Here is a 19429-nt window from a genome sequence, read left to right on the forward strand (position 1 = left end):
ATTGGTTTCTAAGAGATTGTCTCACAATTATACATTAACTTTACCACGCTACTCAATAAAAAAATTTGCTCTTAAAATATAATAATTAAAAATTGCATTTCCTGCTGGGTGGTGGTAGCGCACGCCTTTAACCCCAGCACTTGGGAAGCAGAGGCAGGCAGATTTCTGAGTTTGAGGCCAGCCTGGGTCTACAGAGTGAGTTCCAGGACAGCCAGGGCTATACAGAGAAACCCTGTCTCGAAAAAACAAAAAACAAAACAAAAAAAATTTCCATTTCCCTTATTCTCCTATTCATTTTAAATTATTTTATTATTTTATGTGTGGGGTGTTTTGCTTGCAAACATGTCTGTGCTCTGTCCTCAGAAGCTAAAAGAGAGCATCAGATATCCGGGAACTGGAGTTACAGATAGCTGTGAGCCACCATGTGGGTGCTGGGATTCAAACTTAAGTCTTCTGGAAGAGCTGAATCAAATACTCTCAATCACCAAGACAACTCTCTGGCCCCTCCTTTTCATTTTTCTTTAAAGTGAGTTTAGATCATGTTCATATATGTACATGGACGCATAAACATAAACTTTGAATAGCCAAGAGTCAACCCCCTCATACGGATTTCATGTATCTTCTTGCTGTAATTTTCCCTGACCCTTTAAACGTTAACATTTTAATCCCTAAGACCACTTCCTGACTCTCATTTTTCTTGAACTCTTGGCCTCGTATAAGAAAGAGATGCTTAATCTTTGCTGTTGGTGGCTGTCATAGTTCTACAATTAATTTAACCTTCATAGTATTTATCCCCAAAATGTATTGGTATTTTAGTACAGACATAAAACAAGATTTAAAATTTCATCTTAGAAATGCCATATTCCAGGGGCAGGTGGATCTCTGAGTTCGAGCTTAGTCTACAAAGTGAGTTCCAGGACAATCAAGGCTACACAGAGAAACCCTGTCTCAACAACAACAACAACAGAGAGAGAGAGAGAGAGAGAGAGAGAGAGAGAGAGAGAGAGAGAGAGAGAGAGAGGCCGTTCTGCAGGTGTTTACAGGCTCCACTTAGAGCATTATTTATTTTTTATGTATGTTTAGCTGGTGTGACACTTATGTACACCATATGTGTGCCTGGTGCCATTACAGGCTAGAAGAGGGCATTGGGTCCTCTGAAACTGGAGTTACAGTTGGTATTGAGCCAACATGTGGGAACTGGGAATCGAACCTGGGTCCTCTGCAAGAGCAACAAATACTTTAAACCACGGAGCTTTCTCTCCAGCCCCATACTTAGAGCATTCTTAAAGAGAAAGCAAATAAATAAATAAATATTAAGGAATGCGCACTTGGATGAATTTATTGCATGAGAATAGAATGCCTTCAAAAGTGGAAAGTTGGGGCACCTGCCCCACAACAAAATGGGAAAATCTGGAAGAGAACGACATGAGAAAAACCTTGACAACGTGGTACAAGCCTGGAGGCAAGAGACTGAAGGACCCTGAAAGACCCGAGGGATGGCAATAGGGGAGGCTAGGAGTGGGTGGATGTTAGGAGGAGCTGAACAGAGTAGCTTCACGATTTTGCTTCCATTCATACCTAAACCAGTGTTCGGTTTCAGTTTCTGCTAGGCGTATATTGAAAACTTGCCTCCAAAAAAAAAGCAAACTTCTCTCACAGACCACAAACACACACCACACACCGGAAAAGTTCTTCAGCAGCCCCCAACAAAGGGCTTGACGTGCGCAAGGTCCTAGATGCCTTCATCCCGCGGCACCAAGAATAAAAAGAAAAATGTTCTTTTGAAACAAGTCCGCTTTAATTGGCTTGAATCGCCTCTATCAGCAGCCAACACTTGTCATTCCTTAGACTTAAAAAAAGAAAATTCTAAAGCCATTTTTTTTCTTAAATATTTGCCAGAAATTTAAGGACCTTTGGGTCCCAGTCCTTTAAACTCAGTCGTAGTGTGAAGCTACACTTCAATCAAAGTTTTCAGCTAAGCTCTTTGGGGTGCTTTGTTTTGTGGCAGGGCCGGGGGGATTGAACCCAGGGTGAGCCCTCAATCACAGAGAAACTTGCCCAGCCCCCCACTGTAGTGTTTCTTAATCTACTTCCCTCTATCCATCCTTTTATGGAGATGAAGACACGGCTATTTCAATTCCTGGTGTAAGGCCTGGCATAGAGGTCTGTAAATCTTAATATTAGCAGAGGAGAACATTCTGAAAAGCTGGGACTTACATCCTAAAATTGAAGAAACTCACTAATTCTTCACAAAGGCAATTTTCCTAGTCTCAAAAGACTAGGTTAAAAGAAGAAGAAGAAAAAAAGAAAACAACACAAAGCATAAAAATCAAGCTCTAAAGTTTCTGAAGTATGCTGTGTTTGCCCAGCATTTGTTCATACTGGGTTGTAGGGTGCTAGAGACAAAATCAGTTTGTATCGTACTTCAGGAATAACTAGTTACATACTAATTAGGAGTCAGGATGCTTAAAATGATTTCTTAAAAAACTGCTTACTTTGGGAAAAGAATACATTGTCATCATTTCTCCCAAGATGGGCTGTTAGGAGCAAAGAAAACGCCCTCCATATAACTCTCAAAATCCATCCTACGAGCTCTCACTTTTGCTCTGGAGAGGAATTTTAAGGGTAATTTGCGTTATGGGCTGTGGAGGGGTAAACAAGCGGGGCAAAATACTTGCCCCCGAAGAGGTTGCAATGCAAATGGAGAGAACTGGGCTCAGAACGCTGAACAAAAGCAAGGACTGCATAATAATGTGCTGCTGAGAAGGGGGATGGGAACCCGGAACCCCCTTTTTCCTAGGAAAGTGGTTTTCAGGAGGTGAGAGTTTAGGCCAAATCTGAAAGCTTGATTGTAGTGATTTGGAGGAATTGAAACCGGAGGAGTTTCTAATTAGGAAATAAACATCTGCCTGGATTCGAAGGCGGAAAAGCACCTAAAGCCTAGGAAAGGATAAAGGCCAATTCGGGGACTGAATTTTAAGGACATAATAGGTAAGTGTGGGAATCGGTTGATAAGGATGGGAAGGAGGCATCTTTGCAAACACTATAATGGAAAGCTTAGATCTGATGAGAGTGGTTAAAAACAAAAGAGAAATTAAAAGATGATCCTGACAGCGTGCAAACGGCAAGTACACTAGAGAGGTCCTGAGCTCAGGAAGCAAGCGCGAGCCTGCTGTAGTCGGTAGGAAGAGCAGGAACAGACGGCAGCAGAGGGAATTTGTAACAATAAACATGGAAGTGTTACAAACATTCTCTGTAATTAACAGTTAACGCTTTTCTCTGGCCTCCCTTCCCACTTGGCCCCATGCAAACTTGTACTCAGCTATTTGACTTGGTTAAGAGCATCATCCTACCCCACACCCTCACCTCTGCCTAACGGAGCTTGCGGTTGCTTTGTTCTCTTCCTATTTCACTTCCTTCGTCATTTATTCACATGGTTTTGGTTCGCACCAGACTATGTGCGACTTTTGGGGGGGGGGGGGAAGGAAGCCATTATGATCTTAGGAAACTCCTGTTTCTGAATTCTCCTGTGAGTCCATTTGACCTTGTTTTCTGACTGGAATTCTGTATTGCTGATAGCCTTCGTTCTGTTTCACGTCGCCTTTGAGACAGTTTTTGTTATGTTCTGCAGTACTGGAGATCAAACCCAGGGCTCTCCCTCGGAGCCCTAGTTCCCCCAAGATGGTTCTCGCTGGTTGACATTCTCAATCGATGAAGACACTTGCCCCACCAGGAGTGGCGACCTGAATTCCATCCGTGGTACCGACATAGTGGGAGGCGAGTGTGAGGGCGTGGAGAAAATGCCTGACAGAGATAAGAGACTCTTACAAGTAGTCCTCTGACCACATGCATACTGCGGCACTGGGGTGCCCCTTCCCCCACAGACTCACACAAAATAAATATTACCTTTGTGTGTGAGGGGAAAATGCTGTGGAGGGGTGGGGGAGATTGAATTACTGTGTGCTTTGCAGACTCATTTCTTGAAGTCTTTCATTTTTATTTACGTAACTATAGTTCCCGTGTTTGTAATCTTCATGTGTGCGGTATTTTTTTTTTTTTAAATAGGAATTATTTGCACTTCTATTGTTATTTTGTTACCAACCTAAGAACTCCCAAGGGGTAATTAAATTAACATCTATGCTAGATGTTAATTTGCCATTTCCCTTTGGTTAAACATTTTATCCATTCAAATATTTGTGAGTTCATTTTTCCCCCTCACCCCTCACTAGTGAAACTCCCTAGAGTATATTTGTTGGTTTAAAAAAAAAACCGAATAATTTTAGTTTGTCCTAAGTAGTGCCCGAATTAGCATTCCACTGATATTAACTTCGTGGGTTTATCTGGCTGCTTTGAGAGCGTCTTCATTTTTAGTGTCCCACGGGTTAGCTGAGGCAGAAATGGCTTTAGCCAACCATTTTGTTGTTGTTGTTGTTTTTATTTTGTTTTAAAGAGCTTTACTATTATTTTAAGTGTAAGGATGTTTTGCTTGAATATGTGTGCCCCGTTCCCAAGGGAAAGCAGAAAGTGCGTCAGATTCTCTGGAACTCGAATTAAAAGAGCGTTGTAAGCGGCCTTGTGGGTGCTGGGAATCGAACCTAGGTTCTCTAGAAGAGCAGCCTACGTTCGTTCTTTACCAGCTTTAGCTCCAAATGATTGACAAGATTTTTGTTTGTTTGTTTGACCCTGTAGGCCCGACTTCCTAATGCAGATTCCTCTCGTCTGTTCTCTCCATTTCTTTCGCACATAAACTTCACGGTCTTACACTGATCATTTTGGGTTCCCTTATGCCAAACTGAGGAGTATTTTCGTGTTAAAATCATTCCCCGCTGCAGCTCTGCCTGTGAGGGAAGCTTCTACAGCTGAGAATTTGAGCAGATTTTTTAACGTAAGGAATTGGCCCCGGTCGCTGCCTGATGGATGGATGATTCCAAGATGTGTGAGTAGCAGAAAATCTGGGAGCTCTGTGTGAGCGCCCACGGGTGGAATATTTAGCATCTCTCAAGCATGTGGTTAATAGTGGACTTACTCTTCCCGGCCTCGAAGGCTGCGGCAAGTGGAAAGCCCGCCCTGAAAGGAAATTTTTGTCGTCCACACAGAGCCATGTGCCCGTGGGATGCGGGGTGGCCTGCGCTCGCTCCTTCGTACCAGCTCCGCTTACACAGGACAACCAAGGGGCGTGGCCTCGCGCGTGGGCGTGGCTAGGGCGTGGCCTCGTCTCTGCTGACGTAGCCCGGGACCCTGGCTCCCAGATGCGGCCGAACTAGGGGGCCCGGGGGCGCGCTGTGAGCGCTAAGATGGCTGCTCGGGCTCGTGCCGGTGAGTGGAGAGGGGCGCGCGGCTGCGCGGCGGCGGTTGGCTGAGCGAGGCTCCCCTGTAGGAGCGGACGTCCGACGGGAGCCGGGGGGCGGGAGGCACCTGACGGAGTTTTCCCGCCCGCAGGCAGCCGGGGGGTCCTGCGAGAGGAGAGGGGGCTGTGGACGGACGGAGGGAGCGAGCCAAGGGGCGCGCGGTGGAGAGGCGCCGGCGCCGGCGAACTTAGAATTGGCGCCTCTGGGAAGCCTCGGTGCGTCTTGCGGTCCTGCAGCCCTGAGTCCGCTGGTCACCTCCCTGGTACCGGAGATGCTTCAGGTGGACCGGAGCGCGGCCGGAGGAGGGCGCGGGGCGGATGTGGGCCGGGCGCTGCGGGTGCGAGCACCGGGGACATGCCGGCACATCCCGCCGCCGGCTCTCTGATCGCCGGGAGGTGACACTCGCCTTCCCTGCGTCGGTCGGGTCGCAGTACTGCCCAGCACCTGCTGCCACCCGCCGATCCTCGTTGGTGGTGTCCGAGTTTGGAATACCAGCTTTCTAAAACCATCCCCGCTGTCTTGGAGGAGAAGGAACGTTGTTGGGGTAATTGGAAAGAGGAGGTCATTGTGAGGAGAGGAAACGGCTGCTCAAAGTTAGACAGGACTCGTCCCTCCACAGCCGTAAGAAAAAAGGGAAAGATAGTCATTGTCTCGAGTGGAATATTAAGCTGATGTAAATTCTACCGGTAGCCGGATAATTTCCTTCAGGATAACATAAGTAACTTGGAAAGTTCACTTCTTCAAGCTTTCTCGCCCTTTTAAATCTTAATTTATAACATTTAGCAAACAACCGAGCTGTGAAATTAGCATGGAAATACGATCTTCAGTCCCTACGCTTGAATTCTTTTTCTTTCTTTCTTTCTTTCTTTTTTTTTTTAATCTGTTGGGAGTTGCTTGTGGGACCAGAGTAGGGATGGATAACACTTTGAGCCGGCAATTTCAGAGTAAGGTTTCTTGAAAACCGGTGTTTGGTGTAAACGTGTAAACAAAAGAAAAATAATTGACTGTGTGTTTGTAATCATATTCATATCCAAACACGAGTTAAATTCATCTTTGATTCCATAATCTTAATGAGATTCAATACCTATTTGCCCTAAAAGAGATGAAACGATATTTTTTTTTAATGCATAATGTTTTGTCTTTATTTTATCATCTCGGATAATTTGAGAGAGATTTTGAACATTTGACAAATTTAGGTTTTCTCTTCCGGATTCAGATTCCTATAGTTGTTTTGTTTGTTGTTATTTTGAGATAGTAAGTAGCCTTGGCAGGCCTGGAACTCAGATTCCTTGGCACTCCCAGCCTTATATATAGAGTGTGTTAGATTTTTCAGTCTAGCACTTTATACTATCCCAAACTAAATTTGAGATATTCTGTTATTGAACAAATAGTTCAGTGGGTACAGTACAGAAAGTTTGAATGTTTTGGTTACTTTGTATATCACTCCTGGTTTCTTTTTCTTTTATCCCCCCCACCCCACCCCCGCCCTGTCTCTCTCTGCCCTCCCACCCCCCTTTTCTCTCTTCTTTTTTGTGAAAGGGTTTCTTTGTGTAGCCCTGGCTCTCTTGAATCTCCACCAGGCTGGTCTCGAACTCAGAGATCCACCTACCTCTGCCTCCTTAGTGCTGGGACTAAAGGCAAGGTAGACATGGTCTTGGTTTCTTACACAATCCAGTCTGCTTGCTTTTTTGCTGTTGTTTGGTTGTTTTTGTTTTGTTGTTTTTAATTAAAATGTTTAAAGAGATAATGAATCAGCATTAACATACTGTAGAATAATATGTGTTTTGGAGTATCTCTTAAATCAAGGGCTGGGGATCTAGTGTGGCTTTGCTGGGCAAAGTTGAGGCAGGGGCATCACGAGTTTAAAGTCACCAGAGCCACCAGTGAAATTCTGTCTTGAAAAAAAAAAAAAATTGTATCTGAGCTACAGGTGAAAGTCTATCTAAAAAAAAAAAAAAAAAAAAAAGTAGGCTCCTGATGGAACCTTTAATCCCAGCATTTGAGAGTCAGACACAGTTGGATCTCTATGAATTTGAGGGCAGCCTAGTGGTTTACATAGTGAATCTGAGGACAGCCAGGGCTACATAGAGGAACCTTGTCTCAAAAAAGGAAAAAACAAACAAACCTATGGAGGATCCAAATATCCACACATAAAATTGCCCCTTTCCCTTTTATAGGTTTTTCCCTATAGTCAGTTTTTACCCTAAGGTGACTTTTTACTCTAAAGTCAGTTATATATACTCTAACAGATTTTTCCTCCAAGAACTTCAATCTCATAAAATATGGTGGCGTTTTTAATTATACATGATACTTGTATAATTGTATACATATTGATCGATACTTGTATAATCAGTATACATATACTGATTGGTTTGTTTGAGGGCAGAATCAATCTATTTATTTATTTATCCATTTGTCTATCTATTCATCTATGTATTCATCTGTCTATTCATCTATCTATTTATCTATCTCCATCCATTCATCCATCCATCCATCTATCCATCTATCTTGTACTTCCTTCACAGAACCAGATTACCTACTAACTCGAGGGAAAGCCCCTATTTCTGCTTGCTGACCTTAGTTTTTGAATGACAGAGGTAAAGGGGAGGGTACTATTTTACCTTCTTGGTAGCAGAAAAGTGGAGGTTTGAGGTTTCTTTCACTTTCTTAAGTTTAGACAGACCAAACATGGGCGCCAGATTCTAATGTGTCTGTCTGTCGAGGAAGATGGAAGAAGAGTCTGCAGTATGGGCTCAGACTAATCAAGATAGGAAATGAATCCTGTGTCCAATTTGTTCTGAGTAGTGGAGAACAGTTTTGCCATGAGGCCAAACTAAATTAGTGACATGGAAACCAGAAAATAGGACAATTGTACAAACACTGGCTTAAATAGTCATTGAAAAGTACAACTCTTGATGGCACTTTCAGACACTAAAAATGTAAGAATTCATTTTTTTTTTAAGATTTATTTATTTACTTTATGTATATGAGCACACTGTAGCTTTCTTCAGACACACCAGAAAAGGGAGTTGGATCCCATTACAGATGGCTGTGAGCCACCATGTGGTTGCTGGGAATTGAACTCAGGACTTTGGAAGAGCAGTCTCTTAACCACTGAGCCATCTCTCCAGCCCCAAGAATTCATTCTTATTGTGATTTTTGCCAATTTTAGGGGAGAAAAAAAAATTTTTTTTTTTTTTTGGTCTAAGGTTGTATTTGTCAGATCACATCATGAAGGTACTAAAAAGACTAGAATACGTTTTTGTAAAAATTATTTCATCTCAATTTATTAGACCCATGGTTGAATGCCTGTGTTTTTCTAAACATTTTCACTGCTGTTAATGAAGTTTGCCTTAGGAAGTTGATGTATAAATGTCTTGGTGTGACACTGGTAATATTGGCCCCAAATTAATTACTTATAAGTAGGAATGGGAGTAAGGGATTCGAGTAGCCAGGGGGCAGGGGTTGCTTTGTTCAAGCTTTATGTAAAAAAACAAAACCAAAACACAACAAAAAACCTTCAGCTAGTTATAAGGAAGGCCCAGGGAAAGGCTAATTCTTTATTGGTTAATGAGGAGGATCAGGGTAATTATGGCTTCTAGATTTCCATGGGAAGAAAGAATAACCAGTGTCTTTTGGAGGGAAGGGAAGGAAATACATCATGATTGGCATAGAGAGGTGCCGAAGCACATAATAGGAATAATAGGGGCCAGGGAGCCTTAGAGAGGCTATTGTATTCATTTCAGTCAATAATTTGTCCCTCCAAAAATATTGAGCCTGCTTCTGTCCACCAAACACTATGCCTTGACCCCAGGCATTCTACAAACGTCTCTTAAGAGGACAAACTTCTGCAGTAGTTGCATGAAGTAAATAGAAAACTGAAAACTATTTACAAGTAGGTAGGGTTTTCCTAATTAACTATAAACTGTGGATGATGTTATTTTCATCCGTATGCAAATGCTTGTAACTACTGCGGTTCGTAATTCCTAAAACCTACCCGCCACTGAAATGGCCATTTTTTCCCAGTTTTCACTGGGGACGAATGGGAAGTCTACCCACTTGTAACCATCTTTAAAGGATCCGTTTAAGTTGTAACTTAGTAAAAAGAATCACAGGCAGGCCTGCAGCACTGCACAGCCAACCAGGGTCGGAGTTCATTGCCATCCACTGGGTAGAAGGGGAGACTGACCAAGTGAGAGAATGGGAGGAGCAGTAGACTTCTGACCTTCACACGGGCTCTGACATATGCACTATGGTAAGCGTGTTCGCATATGTGCATGTGAACACATACAAAAAAAACTTTTTGCATTACTGTAAATTTACTTATAAAAATTACTTTTGTAGTCGGATGGTGGCAGCACACGCCTTTAATCCCAGCACTTAGGAGGCAGAGGCAGGCAGATCTCTGAGTTCAGGGCCAGCCTGGTCTACAGAGCAAGTTCTAGGACTGCTTGGGCCACGCAGAACTGTCTTGCAAACCCCCCAAAAAAGAATGAAAATTAAAATTACCTTTGTCAAAGAGAGATTCAACATGTGTTTGCTTTAACCTATCTGCCTGAGGGAGGTGTCTACGTTTCTTTCTCTAGTTGAGGCAGGGTCTCTCAGGCAGCCCAGGCTGTTCTCTGACTGGATTTCTGCCTCAGTGTTGGGTGTTGGGAAGATGTAGGTATGGATCACTATGCTCTATGCCTGATTTTCAGGATTACTGTAGCAATTTTATTCTGTTAAATGTACAGTACCTGTAGGTTTTGTGGTATGGTTTTCTTATTTGGGTACTAGGGTTTGAACCAGAGTCTTCTGTGTATTTGGCAAGCTCTTTATGTCTGTGGTATATCCCTATCTGTGTCTCTTTTTTAGTTGAAGTAAGAGTGTATGGTCATATAAAATTTGTGTGTCTGCTTCTTTAAGACAATAGTTCACATTCTGGTTATAATGGGTTGGTGGTTTATATGTAAAACGTTTTAACAAAAGATAATATGGGAGCTGGGCAGTGGTGGCGCACGCCTTTATTCCGGCACTTGGAAGGCAGAGGCGGGTGGATTTCTGAGTTCCAGGCCAGCCTGGTCTACAGAGTGAGTTCCAGGACAGCCAGAGCTACTCAAAGAAACCCTGTCTCGAAAAACAAAAAACCAGCCAACCAACCAAACAACCAACCAAACAAACAAACAAAAAAGGTAATATGGGAAATAACCAACCTATGAGAATAAGAGAGTGAACACTGTGTTGGAATTTGAATAATATACCATGTAAAGGACTTCTAAATTTATTTTTTGGCCTTCCAAGACTTTAATTTTTATAATTATAAAAACTGTGTCTATAATACATTATTTTATTTTTATTTATTTATTTTTTTTTTGGTTTTTCGAGACAGGGTTTCTCTGTGTAGCCCTGGCTGTCCTGGAATTCACTCTGTAGACCAGGCTGGCCTCGAACTCAGAAATCTACCTGCCTCTGACTCCCAAGTGCTGGGATTAAAGGCGTGCGCTGCCGCCGCCGCCGCCGCCCGGCAATACATAATTTTATAAAACATAAGTTCTATATATTTATTTGACAATATGCACTAAGGAAGAATTGATGCAGTGTAATTTAGGGTCTATTGGCATTTTAATTCCAAAATTCTTTTTAGAAATATCCACTAGCTGTTTCCCTCATCCTGCTACTTTATTGCCTTGTAATTTAGTTGCCTATTATGTGTTCTGGCTTTCCTGATTTTCATTTTAATGTCTTTCAAGGAATCTGAAAAATGGGCCAATAGTTGCACTAATTAGAAGATTTAGGTTGGATTATTCATAGTATTGACCTTTATCCCCCTAACCTGGTAGAAGCTTCCCAAGTTTGTAATCATATTTTACCACAGCCTGCTTTCTTTTCAAGTGTCATAAAAAAATTAATATAAGAAGTGGTCAGCTGAAAAGGTCATGTTGAAAATAACTAGAATAGTAAAATTGGTTTTAGATTGATTTAGTTTTGTGTACAAGAGGATTGCCTGCATGTATTTACATGCGCCACGTGTATGCCGGCTGCCCATGGACGTCAGAGTGAGCTGCAGTCCCTGTGACTGCAGTGATGGATGGTGGTGAGTGCCGTGTGGGGGTAGGAAATTGAATCTGGGTTCTCTACAAAAGTACTAAGAGCTCTTAACCACACAGCCATCTCTCCGGCCCCCAGAAAACTAGACTTTATAATGAAATACAGTTTGGTTTTATTTTTTAAAGGATGCATTTTTATTTGTGTGTTGCCTGCATGTATGTATATGTATTATGTATGTGTCTGGTACCCACAGAGGCCAGAAGAGAGCAGTGGATCCTCGGGAAGTGAGGTTATAGCTGGTTCTGAGTTGTGGGTGCTGGAAACCAAACCCCAGGTCTTCTACAAAGAGCAGGAAGGGCTCTTAACTGCTGAGTCATCACTCTGGCCCCAGTGAAATATTAGGTTTATGTTGTTGTTTATTTTTGAGACAGGCTTTCTCTGTGTATCCCTAGCTGTTCTAGAATTCATTCTGTAGCCCAGGCTGACCTCGAATTCAGAGATCAGCGGACCTCTGCCTCCCAGGTGCTGGGATTAAAGAAAGGTGTGTGCCACCACCACTACTTGTAATTAAAAGTTTTAATTACATGAGTGCAATGCTCCTGGAAGCTAGAAGCATTAGATTCTCAGGAACTGGAGTTACAGGCAGGCTCACAACCTGACTTGGGTGCTGGGAACTAAACCCAGGTCTTCTGGAATAGCAGCAAGTGCTCTAACTACTGAGCCATCTCCCCAGATTCCTGAAATAACTAATTTTTGGAGTAAGAAAATGTAGCTACTGTAATGGTTAGTTTCACTCTCCATTTGACTGGATTCAGAATAACCTAGGAAGGAGAGAGACACTCGTGTACCGTGTGTCTTTGATGGAATTCTCAGAGATACTTCATTGTAGAGGTAGTTCCCCTTCCCGCCTCAGCGCTCTCTGCTGTTTGCTTTCTGTTCACTGGGATGCTAGTCAAGGCTATGAGCCGCCTTTGCTGCTGTCCCTTCCCACACTGACTGTCTTTACCTCAAACTGTGAACCAGGAGAAGAAAACCCTTTCCTTCCTGAAACTGCTGTGAGCACAGTTACAAGAAAAGCAATATAGAAAGACGGTCCCGGAGGCTGGGCCATTGCCGTGACTCTCCGACCACGTGCCTTGTAGGTGCTTTGGAAGTGGTTTGCTGCTGAGAGCATTGAAAGATTTTGGCCCTGCAGGCTAGATAAACCCTGGAATGCTGTATGCCAGAGTTTAGTACGCCATTCTTGTGCAAGTGTGGAAAAGTAGAAAGTCAACAAGAATGCAGACAGTAAAAGTTCTGGGTTTAGCTTATTGAGAAACTCCATGATGATTTTTTTATAAGACCAGTTTACATTCTCTTCAGCAGTGGTCATGTGTTCCTCTTTCCCACAACACCTGGGGTTTGTTGTTGTCTTCTTGTATGTCGGTCTTTCTGTCTGTTCATCTTCCTTTCCTTCCTTCTTTCTCCCTTCCTTTCTCTTCCTTCCCCTTCCTTCCTCTCTTTCTCTTTCTGTCTCTTTTTTAGAGACTCAGGGTCTCACTCTCTGGCCCTGGCTGCCCTGGAGCTCAGGGAGCCTCGCGCCTCTGCCTCCTGAGCGCTGAGATCCTTGGCCTGAGTCACTCCAAGCCCACCCTCCTTTTCTATTTCTTTTGAGATTTCTCTTCACAAGCTCACTCCATGTTTATTTTTAAATTGGATTATTTATTTTGTTTAGTTTTTTTAGTTCTTTGTATATTCTAGAAACAAGTCGTCTTTTAGATACATAGCTGGTGAAGATTTTCTCTTAGCTGCTGAGCCATCTCTACTGCTTTATGACTAGCACATTTTAAAGAAATTAACTTGAGTAGAAGTGTTCAGACTACATTATTCTTACAAGACTTATTTATAAAATTTCGTTCCCGAGTGTATTTGTTACTCGTGATCCCTGTTACTGGGGCATGAAGTAAGCAAGTCAGTGCAGTGAACAAATTAAAAATGTATTGTCTTTAAACACTGGAAAATAACCTAAAGCTTTTTATAACGTTTGTAAGTACACCTGTCTCTAAAGATGCATATGTGGTTTTAAAAAGCCATTTAACGGCCTCTTAAGGCGTGTGTGGCATGTTTTAAAAGTGTATAGGATTGTTGTACCGATCATCTGAGTCCCTCCAGGGCACATTACCCTAAGAGCATCGGAAGTATTCAGTGCTGTTATATACACACAAGTAATATTTCACCCAAATCTGGGAGGGATGTCAGTGTTTTTATTCTCTCATGGCTCTTTCAGACACACATGCCAAAGCCATATATATGATGCTCTGGAGCCAAACAGAGTTAATGCCTCCTCTGAGCTGTGGCTCAGGCAGGAGAGTGGATTGGATCTCCAGGGTGAGGGGGTTGGGAGGAGAACTACCACCTTGGCCCTCCCTTCTTCCTTCTCTTTCCCTGGGTGCCCATGGCTTACTGCCTCCTTTCAGAAGTTGACAGTACAGACAGGTTGCCTGCTCCAGAAACTCTCCTGATCTGTGATTCCAACCATCTGTTTCACCGTCTTTTAGGTTTTAAAAAGATGCGACCCCTTTTAAAATGCAACTACCCATGGGAGAGGTTAGACCTTGGTATGGCTTTGCTGTGAGACAAGCCAAGTAGCGATGACCAGCCTGGAGTGCACCCTGTAGACCAGACGGGCTTCAAAGTCAGATATCTGCCTTCAAAGTCAGATATCTGCCTGTGTCATCTAGGATTAAAAGTGTACACCACCATGCCCAGCTTCTTCATAGCATCCTGACACCCACTAATCCCTGATTTGGCTAAAGAGAAGAAACTCTGAAAAGAAGTGATCAGCATGAAGGGAATTATAACTTATAGTGTGTTAATTATTCTCTCTTCACTTTACATTCTGATTGCAGCCCCCTCCCTTCTCTTCTCCCACTTCTACCCTCACATCCCTTCCCCCCACACCATCACCCGTCCTGGCACATCAAAGTCTAGCAGCAGGACTTGGTGCATCCTCTCCCTCTGAGGCCAGACAGGGCAGCCCAGTTAGGGGAAAGGAACCCAAAGGCAGGCCACAGAGTCAGAGAGAGCTTCTACTCCAATTATTAGGGGACCCACTTGAAGACCAGCTGCACTTCTGCTATGTATGTATAGTGGGCATAGGTCTAGGCCCTGCCTAATGTTTAGCTGTGGGTCTCTGCATCTGTTTCCATCAGCTGATGGGTAAAGCCTCTTAGATGACAGTTAGGCTTGGCTCCTGTCTACAAGCATTCTTTTTTTGTTTGAATCTGCTAGACAAGCACTCTCCTACTGAGCTACAATCCCAGCCACATTTTTTCTTCTAATTCTTAGGGGGGTTTTTGTTGTTGTTTTTTTTTTTGTTTTTTTGTTTTTTTTTTTTTTTTAAGTTACCATTAGCAATTAAGATATACTGATGGCTGTGTTATTGCTAGGAAGTGTTCTGTGTGTTGCAGATATAAATATGCCTATCACCTCACTGATATTCCTACCAGGGTTACTTTGAACTAAAACAACTCTGGTTTGTAGTTTTGTCAGGCAGTAAGTGGTGGACGCCTAGGGCAAGAGCAGGAGGGAAGGAAAGCCTGGGCCAAATTGGTACCTGCTCACGGAGAGCTACATCAGGAGCCCCAAGTGATGTGTAGTAAGTTCCAACTCCAGAGTTCAACACCATTTTCCTGTGACACCTCTCCCATACTTTAATACGTCAGAGAAATGACCTCTGACCAAGTTTTCATTGAGTAGCAGCTACACTGATAATCACAGATATCATCTAAGAAAAAAATTTAAAATTGCAAGGAAATAGGCAAATCTGCTTGTAACCACAGGAGTCTCCTGGGAGAATAACATCAACCCAAATAAGGAAATTATTGTAAAACTCAGTAGTTTTTGAGATAAGGTCTCATAGTATGTAGCCCTGGCTGCATTGGAACTCTGAGTAGATCAGGCTGGCCTTAAGCCCGCAGAGATCTTCCTGTCTCTGCCTCCCAAGCACTGGGAATAAAAGTGTGGGTCACCACATCCAACCTAGAAGTCGGCCTTCATGTATTAAACTATTATCCTTAGCTGTGATCACCTGAGATGTCTGCAGTTACTACCCTTGTTTTCAAGAATGTAAAATGTGTATGGATAAAAAGGTACAATCTAGCTAAAATGGTTGTTATCCAGTCATAACCTCATGATAAATCCGTTGCAGGCTTTTTCCCCATTGAGTCATTTTTTCTGAGTGTTGTATAAGGTACTAACTCATCTTACCTCTCTAAACTTTTTTTTTTTTTTTTTTTTTTTTTTAAACGATGAGCCTAGGGATGAGGCCCAGCCATTAGAGTGCTTGCCTTCTGTGCACAAAGTCCCGAGATCATCCGTAGGACATCCTCAACCTGGTGTGGTGCACACACCTGTAATCCCAGTACTCAGAAGGTGGAGGCAGGAGAATCAGAAACTTAAGGTTGTTTTCAGATTATAGTGACACTGAGCTCAGCCTGGGAGACATGAAGCCCTGTCTCAAAACAATTTGTTGTTGTTGTTTTCTATAATGAGCTAGTTGTGGCACTGGGATGTACCTGTAATCCCATCTCTTAGAAGGCCGTGGAGTCCAAAGAATTGAGAGTTCAAAGCCAACCTGTGCTTAATATGAATAGTGAGGTCCTATCTCAGAAAACCAAGAGAAAAGAGAATTCTAGAGCTGAAGTAATTTTTCTTGATTATAGCACTCTATCGGTCCTCCAAGGATTTAAATGAATAGTTATTGTCTGATCTTATTTTCTAGAGACCTAATTTGTAGCTATGTTTTCTCTGCATTTTAAAATTACATTTACTTATTTTGTGTATAGGCATATGCATGCCATAGTTCTCATGGAGAGATGGAGAGGCCAGTGAGAGTGGAGTCTGCCCTTCCACCTTGTGGGTCCCTCGGGATATAACTTCTTCAGATTTGGTGGCAAGCACCTTTACCCACTGGGCCATCTTACCAGCCCTTCACTGTATTAAACCTATTACTTGTATGAGCGCTTTGCCTACATGTATAAATATGTACCATGTGCATGCCTGGTGCCCTTGGAGGCCAGAAGAGAGCGTGGATTCCCCTGATCCAGGTGACTGAGACACTGTGAGGCTACAGGGAATCGAACCAGGGTCTTCTGGAAGAGCAGCCAGGTGCTCCTGTCTGCATTTTTTATAATTACGTTTTTTGTTTGTCTGTGCTTCAGTACATGTGGAGGCCAGAGGACAACCCACAGGTGTGGGTAGCAGGCTTTTGTTTCTTAAGCACTAACTCTGTCTCTGCTCCCTTCTTCAAAACTGCTCCACCGTGGCAGCCATACTTGCCTAATTTTCAAGCCTCTTTGCCATCAGTTTGCTCTGTCACCTAGAGAACTGATTATCCATTCTCCTCCACAGAATTCTTTGCTGACTTCATATTGCCTGTAGACAGTTTGAGGAGTGATGCAGACCGAGAGTCCTCCAAGACCCAGGTAACGGGTGGTTGTAGAAAGGTGTGTGTGTGTGTGTGTGTGTGTGTGTGTGTGTGTGTGTTTAATGTACAAAATACTTAAAAAAAAAAACATGCGATTTTGGAAATGACTCTCTGCATGTTGGATAAATACTATTCTAATGGACTGGAAACTGGTCACTAATTTTTCACCACTATATGGTGACAGAAAATAAAAAACAAAGGTTTTTAAGTAGACCCAATGGAGAAGTAAAGAGAAGTGTGTGTGTGTGTGTGTGAGAGAGAGAGAGAGAGAGAGAGAGAGAGAGAGAGAGAGAGACAGAGAGAGAGACAGAGAGAGAGAGAGAGAGAGAGAGAGAGAGAGAGAGAGAGAGGAAAACCAAAGCAAGGAGAGACAGAACAGCCTCCAGTATTGTGACAGACAATGCAGAAATAAGATTGAGAGGCAGACAATTTATAATATTAACCTTGGGAAATTATAAATGAGGACTCTTCGCTTAGATCTTATGGAAGAACCTGATCTTGTTCTGCTTAGTTTTCAGATGCTCCCAGTGTTGTGAAGAGAGGCCCATCTGGATTATGTGTTTCTCAGACAGACTAGGTATCTGCTAACAATGGAGAGGTGCCAGCACGTTGAGCAGCTGCAGCTTGCTCAAGGCCATTCCATCCTGGACCCTCAGAAATGGTACTGTGTGGTCTGTAACACAACCGAGTCGATTTGGGCTTGCCTCAGCTGTTCCCACATCGCCTGTGGGCAGTATATCCAAGAGCACGCACTGAAGCACTTTCAAGAAAGCAGCCATCCCGTTGCATTCGAGGTGAACAACATGTACGTTTTCTGTTATCTTTGTAACGATTATGTCCTAAACGATAACGCAGCTGGAGACCTGAAGTCACTACGAAGTATACTAAGTGCAATCAAAGGTAAAAATTACCCTTGTGTGGTTCAGAGTGACTCGGTTTTACATCCTGTGGATGCACAGGACGATTCTTTCTCCTTACACGACGGCACCCAATCTCTGCCTGGAAATGAAGATCCAATGTGCACCGCCCTCTGCTACAGGAGACGGGTGCTCATGGGGAAAACCTTTCGAACTTGGTTTGAGCAGTCACCGATTGGAAGAAAAAGGCAAGAGCAAACTCAGGAGAGGGCGGTAGCAAAAAGAGAGGCGAAGAGAAGGCAGGAGATAGAGCAGCAGTTGAAAGCCGAGTTGGAAAGCACGCCCCCGCGAAAGAGTTTACGCTTACAAGGCCTGTCTGACGCGGCCACGATCGAAATCGTTCCAGTGCAGGTACCGCCACTACCTCCAGCATCCCCGGCAAAGGATGAAGCTGCGCTACCTACCTCGGAAGACGGAAAACTTAAAAAAGTAAGCGACTCCTTAATCAAACGAAGGCCAGCAGTAACTCCTGGTGTAACCGGACTGAGAAATTTAGGAAATACTTGCTATATGAATTCTGTTCTTCAAGTGTTGAGTCATTTACTCATTTTTCGACAATGTTTTTTAAAGCTGGACCTGAACCAATGGCTGGCTGTGGCTGCCAGTGATAAGGCCCGATCCTACAAGCACTCGGCTGTCACGGATGCTGCGGCGGTGGCGGCGGCAGCACATCAGATGAACGAAGGGCAAGAGAAAGGCTTCGCATGCTCCAGACTTTCGGGTTTATCATCAAGCCTAAGTGGAGGGGTCTCAAAAGGGCGGAACATGGAGCTTATTCAGCCAAGGGAGCCCAGTTCACCGTACAGTTCTCTTTGTCATGAATTACATACCCTGTTCCAAGTCATGTGGTCTGGAGAGTGGGCCTTGGTCTCGCCGTTTGCTATGCTTCACTCAGTGTGGAAGCTGATCCCGGCTTTCCGTGGTTACGCCCAGCAAGACGCTCAGGAATTTCTTTGTGAACTTCTGGATAAGATACAACGTGAACTAGAGACAACCGGAACCAAGTTACCAGCTCTCATCCCTACGTCCCAACGAAGACTTATCGAGCAAGTTCTGAATGTTGTAAATAACATTTTTCACGGACAACTTCTTAGTCAGGTATGGATTTCTTGCCATATTTTTTAACCATCTTAGGCAATTCCTAAATTGAAGCCTACAACTGGGTATTCTGTATGTATCTAGTGTGTGAAAGTTGGTGGCATTTTTAGGTCAGAATAGATTTCTTTTACGAATGTGTGAAGAAGTCTTCTGTTAACTTACAGATCTCTGTGAATCACTGGAAATGGTTGTGTATTTGTGGAATCAGGCTTTTTCAGGGGGACGAGCTGAAAGAACTATGTTTTCCAGGTTAGAGTGTGTGTGTGTATTATGGGTAGGCATAATGTTGCTGTGCCCTGCCTAAAGATTATCCTTGAATTATTCAAATGCTGGTTTCTGTGCCCCCATATCTGGTTGAAATCCTTATTCTAAGAATCTCAATGTTGTGTAAACATTGCTCCCCAATTATTCTCTGATTGGTCAATAAAGCTAGCTGATCAGCCAATGGCCAATGGCTGAGCAGGGGAGCGAATAGGGCTGGACTTCCTCCCAGCCAGGGGAGGGGGAAGACAGTGAGAGAGGAAGTGTAGGGACTTGCTGTGGGGGAGAGTCTTTGCTGTAGGGAGTTC

General features: G+C 43.4%; 1 protein-coding gene across 4 annotated transcripts in view; it reads left to right on the plus strand.

Moving 5' to 3' along the window:
- Positions 1 to 19429, plus strand: part of Usp44 (ubiquitin specific peptidase 44) — a 46632-nt gene that overhangs the window by 15304 nt on the left and 11899 nt on the right. For 2 of the 4 annotated variants that reach the window (XM_076920014.1, XM_076920015.1), the window contains 2 exons: positions 16770 to 16843; positions 17357 to 18860. In XM_076920014.1, the coding sequence (XP_076776129.1) occupies positions 17436 to 18860 (1425 nt within the window). In that variant the 5' untranslated portion in view covers positions 16770 to 16843; positions 17357 to 17435. Of the gene's footprint in view, positions 1 to 5223; positions 5317 to 5340; positions 5629 to 16769; positions 16844 to 17356; positions 18861 to 19429 lie in introns of those variants that run through there. The other 2 variants (XM_076920017.1, XM_076920016.1) reach the window with 2 other exon arrangements.

This window comes from Arvicanthis niloticus, chromosome 22, assembly GCF_011762505.2.
Source record: "Arvicanthis niloticus isolate mArvNil1 chromosome 22, mArvNil1.pat.X, whole genome shotgun sequence".
Taxonomy (NCBI): Eukaryota; Metazoa; Chordata; class Mammalia; order Rodentia; family Muridae; genus Arvicanthis; species Arvicanthis niloticus.